The sequence below is a fragment of the Chaetodon trifascialis genome, chromosome 13, assembly GCF_039877785.1.
Source record: "Chaetodon trifascialis isolate fChaTrf1 chromosome 13, fChaTrf1.hap1, whole genome shotgun sequence".
Lineage (NCBI taxonomy): Eukaryota > Metazoa > Chordata > Actinopteri > Chaetodontiformes > Chaetodontidae > Chaetodon > Chaetodon trifascialis.
Genome location: NC_092068.1, coordinates 16,874,720 through 16,881,089, shown reverse-complemented (window position 1 = coordinate 16,881,089; position 6,370 = coordinate 16,874,720). Strand labels below are relative to the sequence as shown.

The 6,370-nt window shown below is 39.5% G+C and overlaps 1 protein-coding gene across 1 annotated transcript; it reads right to left on the bottom strand.

The window, feature by feature from the left end:
• Positions 1-2,141: 2,141 nt before the first annotated feature.
• Positions 2,142-5,851, bottom strand: prokr1b (prokineticin receptor 1b). Its single transcript, XM_070978182.1, has 2 exons — positions 5,388-5,851; positions 2,142-2,867 (listed from the first exon to the last, which is right to left on the bottom strand). Exons 1-2 carry the CDS (start codon positions 5,849-5,851, stop codon positions 2,162-2,164), a joined length of 1,170 nt encoding a protein of 389 aa, XP_070834283.1. The 3' UTR covers positions 2,142-2,161.
• Positions 5,852-6,370: the final 519 nt, after the last annotated feature.

The window sequence follows — 6,370 nt, the reverse complement described above, 5'->3', positions numbered from 1 at the left end:
AACTGGAGAGGGGGCAAAGCAACTGAACTGATTTTCTCTACCTTGAAGAAGTCACCCTTCAACTGTTTGGACTCTCCAAAAGGAATGATCCACACTAGGGCCAATGGTCAACAGCATCTTCTCACGGAGACAGAATATTGACCTAAAAAAAAATGACCTAAATAAGACCTAAACAAAGTTTTAGCTCCACTGGTTGGCAAGTCTGTGCAGCAAGCGAGGGTAACTCCAAGTATTTCTTCTTCCTAACAAATCAAATACATCTTGCCTCAGACTAGGAATTATATTCATATTGGATGATTGTGCAAGTTATAATGTACTACCAGTGCCAGTTCAGGCCAGTGAATAGCTGTGTAGCAAGTCCAATTTTCAAGCAAGAAATGAGTTTGTAACCTGTGAGACATCAAAATTTTTTTAGTATTAAATGTAACCAAAACCTTAACTGCATGTTTTTTGTTGCCTAACCCAAACCATAGTTTATTTGGCATGATCATTATCTTTCACTAAACTGGACCATACCATAGGTGCCATGAACAGATATTGCGGGAATCAAATATTTTTTAAATGTTGACACTGTATATAAAATGCCAATGAACATGAAGGAGGGTTTAGAAGAATTTTTTAATATCAACGTTTTTGTCTGCTGATAGGATTCCTTCCCCATATGCCACATGGCTTATCAGCACCAGCTCTGCAAAAACCAGTGCACATCAGGGCAGATGACTTTAATTCTAGCAGACAGGCCATTTCTCTTCAAAAGCCTGGCACTCAGTCTGGACAGATGGTACCATGACAGTGCTAAATATCCTACACCTGGATGTCTCAGCATCTACACATAGAATTTATTCCTAGAAGCTGAGACATGGTCATGTCACTCTTAAGAATAAAAAATCCACCTTGTGTCACTTTAACACATTTAATATCAACGATTCAGGATGTTCAATGCATCCTGGCAGTGGCTCATAAGATATGTATCTCACAACAGAAAGAAGCAGCCATGGATTCGCTACTTTAATTCAGCAACATACTGTACGGATATGTAAAATTCATGAGCTGGCCCGGTTGTTAACACATGTTTAACAAAGAGTTTCAGGATTTCAAAAGAATAAATGCATAAAGTAAATCCAGAATGAAACCCTTGTATGCTGATTTTGAGAGAATGACGCTAAAATCTGAGGCTTCAAACTTCTATTGATGCTTGAAAAGGTGCAACTTTTTCCTCTTGTGTGACTATGGTGGAAACTTTCAACACTTTTCATCATCCATTTCCAGTTTATCTACTGGAAAGACTCTCATCTACATCATTTATAAGGACCCAGAAATTCCATCTATACATGATAAAGAAGTTTATCTCTCTGCTGGTATATACATAATGGACAACATTTCCCATGACCTACTCGTTAGATAGCAGAGTGTTTTCAGTTCAACCATCTATCTACTTGGATACAGGAAAAAAGCAAAAAAAAAAAAAAAAAAAAAAAAGTACCGATTTGTTTCTAGTATCTCTTTGTTTATTATCATGAACACAGATAAAAAGCATTAAGAAAGCATGCAATGAATTGATTATTTTCAGGGACAAATAATGAAGAAAAAATTTTTTAAGACATTTATAAGACCTTCTCAATACTCCACATTTGACAAAATGACATCTGTACTGAAAAATGACAAATCATTTCTTCAAGGGAAACACAGAACAATTAAAATAGAAATTGGTCACTGAAAGGATCTCTTTAGTATCAAGAGTTATCTGACCTTACTGTGTGTCAATTTAAACAAAAAACAGCCGATATAAAGGTACACCTTATGTACTGTAGGTAGTCAACATCATGGATCAGCAAAGGCCAGGAGCAGCTGCTAGTTATGTTTTCCATGAAATATATCTCATACAAATGAAACACTCACAATGACACTGTATACTCACAAAGTGCACAACAAATACATTCCCAGAATACCTCAAAGAGAAACAGTGACACACCTGACTAACAAAACTTGAGCTACGTCGCCCCATTAATCAACGTACTGTTAGGGACTGACCTTTCCTCATGGATCATGATGCTTGTAATCTTCCCAGAATGTGATTTAATATCATCACTGTCAGCTCTGTAGTTTCTGTGCATCAACAGTCCAAATCTAAATGACTGCTGTATTACAGATTTTCTTCTCTTCACCTGAGGTGAATGCATTCAATCTCTTCTGTTACAGGCATGGATGACGTCCTCATATCCGTCTCATCCACAGTCTTACTGGGGGCATACGATGACCTCCAGCGCAGCAGGACAATCTTCTTCAGGTACTTAACTGTGTTGTTCTTGACGCTGACGAAACAGAAGGTATTAATCATGCTGTTGCTCATGGCAATGCACTCAATGATGTAGAAGGCCACCAATGAGTTCTTCTGGCGGGAGATGAGTGTTGGATGGAAATCTCGTAGGATGGTGAAGCAATAGTACGGTGCCCAGCACAGGATGTACGCCGTCAAGATCCCGATAAGGACCATCACTGTCTTGCGGCGACAACGCAACCTCTTCTTAATCTGCTCCGTCTGGAAACCTGGGACATTCTTGAACCAGAGCTCACGGGAAATTCGAGCATAGCACATTGCCATGACAATCACAGGCGCAACAAACTCCACAGCAAAAACGAACAAGAAGTAGGACCGGTAGTAGACCTGCTGGTCCACAGGCCAGATCTGGGCACAGAAGACTTTGTGAGTGATTGGGGTGGTGCCACCATGAGGGTACATGGTCTCAGAGGCAAAGTAGGCAGAGGGAATTGATATCAGAATGGGAACAATCCAGACTCCTGTTATCAGGCAGTAGGCGGTTTGGTACTTCATGCGAGGCCTCAGAGGATGCACTATAGCCATGTACCTGGAAAAATAAGAACACAGTATTGTTACACTTTGGAGGCAGGGAATCATCCTGTAATACAATGTAGAGTGCTGTGTTAACTCAATACATTCTGCAAATGGTTCTCTGTCACTCATGGAAGAGTAAAGCTCAATCCACAGTGTTTCATTATTCAGAGAACTGAATTTTTCATGTTGGCAGAAGGTCATTATATGTATTCAAAAAGAATACAGGATTGTTGCACTTAAGGCACAATCTGTAATCTATGTGCAAAGCAAGAGTGCACTGAATTGTGTGAAAGGTCAGGTAATTGCACACGAAAACCTATTCATGCTTATTAGAATTGTAAAACAGTAGTTACATGTTAATGTCTGTAATATTCATAAACAGGCAGACAAATAACGATAATAAACTGCTCCTCAATGTGCTTTAGAAATCATATACACAGGCATGAGGTGCGTCAAAAAACAAACAAACATAGAATGAACATAAATACAGAGATACAAAATGAATGTGAAATAAGATGGAGACTTGGCTTGATAATAATAGTAAAATTAAGGTAGAACAAAGATGAAAATAAAGACAATGCATAACATAAGATGGAAAATAAAACTACTGAATAATATTAATAAAATAAAGTAAAAAAAACAGTACATAGAATGCATTAAATCAAGTAAAATGCAGCATGTTAGAAGAAGTGCAATATATGTTTATAAAGCACAAAATAGCTCTTTAATATTAGTTAGTTTCACTTTGAGTTGGCGCAGTACTCAATGTAGTATACTGTACTAGAACTCAAACTGAGGAAAAAAGGCAGAAAAAAAAGAACCTGTTCTGAACTTTCGACACAAAAAAATTGGGGGGGGGGGGGGGGGGGTTGAACATGCGCAAACATGCCACAGGGACAGCATAAAATCAATAGCAGCCATTTGAGCCACTTAGACCATCATTGCTTACAGAACCTTGGCTTTAGAGCCGTTAATACCCAGCGTGCAGGCAATGAACCAGTCAGCTCCATCAATTAGAAAGAGTAAGTGCTACGATAGGCTATGCTATACATAACATAGTCCATATAGCACTAATATTCAGCACCTCTCCCAAAGGAATCATGATCTTTAGCATGCTTTATCAAGATTAGTTACTCTGCAGGGCCTTTTCAGCTGGTGTGAATAAATGCCTTTTTCACAGCAGACATGCTTCAATCAGAGAAAAGTACAGGTGTCACTAATGACATTAAAAATGGCTCTGTTGGATTCAAGTAGCATCATGACAGCGTGACAGCGAGCCAGCATGCAGAATACCAGGAAATCGAAACAGAAGCAGCTCGAGATATCCAGCCATCAGTAATGTCATTATTTACACCTGTGCTTTTCCAGCTGTGACAAAAGGTCCTTTGTGCAATAGGCCTACTGAACATGTGGGTCTGTGCTGTTACATCCACCCTTTTAAATAAATTGAACATACCCATTGATTAAAAAATCAATACCTGCAAAAGTTTTCTTTTCCCTACATTTTCTGCCCTTTCCCTCCCTACACACTGAACAAACATTAGCAAAGCATCCCCTTTCTGAAAAGTATACCTCAAAGCAAGATGTTAACATTTAGCAGACACATTTAGTTTTGACATTTGAAGGACTGCTGCTCAGTCCTACCAATGGAGGCGCCAGAAATATGGCCTCATGTGTTTTGAAATGCACTGACAAATAACCTGCCTGTCCTTTAGTCATGTGGACTTTAATGATGAGAGTTGTCCTAACCTTAGTCTTATTGAATACTGCTAAAAACAAACATTTTCTTCTGTGTTTTGGCCTCTCACTCATACACAAAAGGTGTTTTAGGTCACTAAAACAGATTTATTGAAACGCCTTCTGCACTTTCTATGTGTCAGTGTGCACATGTAAAATGAAGTGCAATGTGGATTACTTACAAATCTTTGATTAATTTACACATCAAGACAAATCCGAGCTCCTGAATCTCAGCTGCAGTGTCGTGCCAGTTTACGCCATGAAAAGGATTGCATCATTGATAAAAGAAAATATGGCCACATGACTGTGGATAGAACAAGTAGCTATGAGCCAGCAGGGGGTAGAACCACTGTGATTAAACTTGTAGTATTATATATTTTTCAGCAGCATGGGAGTCAAATGTTGTTAATGGTTATTGTAGCTTGACTGAAACCAATAAGGACAACACATTTAAATTATCTATTTTACAATTCAGCCATTTTTGTTCAAAAGAGGAGGAATGGTTTCATCTCTTGTCTGTTTCAATCTAAAAATCTGTTTAGAGTGTCTTCTAAAAAAATCCTGAAAAAAAACAGCATCTATCAAAATCTCTTGGAAATGACCAGACAGCAAGTGCCTGAACATTATATCAACAAAGACGACTAAACAATTAATGTCTAGAGATCAATCGAGGAAATAATATTGACAGATAAAAACGTGGACTTTTTATTGATTTGAATCTGTGCAGGCACTGCTGCAGTGGCTTTTTCAACTGAACACGTGCATGCTCCCCAGACCCCCAAACAGACAAACTCACCTGTCAACTGCAATGGCAAGCAAAGCGTTCGTGGACACGTAGAGTGACACGGTCCGGAGATAGTTGACGGAGGCACACAGTACCAATCCATGATCCCAGGAAAGCTGTTTCACCACATAGTAGTCCACCAGGAACGGGCAGCAGACCACTGCCACAATGAAGTCTGAGATGGCCAGGTTGGCGATGAGCAGGTTGGTGAGGTTGCGGAGCTTTTTGTAGCGTGTCAACGTGGCAATGAATATGAAGTTTCCCAACCCACAGACAAGCATGATGCAGACAAGCACCACACCGATAACAATGGTGGCCACATAGAAGGCCTGGCCCTGCGTCGTGTCTGGGATCTCATCGGGAGAGATGCCATAGTCCATATCATAGTTATCCATGTAATGGTACAGTTTCCCTGTTGGGAGACTGTCCTGCATCTCTGTATAAGCTACCATGTGGCTGATGTTGGAGTCCCCCATGCTCTTATTTTGGTTTAGAAAGACTTGTTTTTAACAATCCGATCCACTAAATTAAGTGTAAAATAGTGATGCTTTTTGGTACATGGTGCGAATGATTCCTTGAATCCAGCTCAACTGTTAAGTTGTTTGCGTGAAGATAAAAATTTGAACAGGCTGAATCTTCTTTGGAAGCAGCAGCACATTTCCACCTGGAACAGAAAGTTCCCATCTCAGCATTATTCATACAAGGTCAGGATTCAAGGCAATAAGATGTGATCAAAACAAATTACATGATCTCAGCACTTGAGGCATAATCATGCTGGCATGTGTGACATTTCTATGATATTTTCTAATGAAAAACGTCTGTGGGTGAGGTCATTATATCTAGTAAAGGCCTTTATGTAATTTATTAGGACCTTGTCACTTTACAGCAAGCCAACGTCACAGAGTCGGCACAGCGTGATGACAGGGCATTTCATTTGCTGCAAAAGTGGTCACTCGAATCTCCCTGCATGCTGAAAGCAAAACTATAGCATAAAA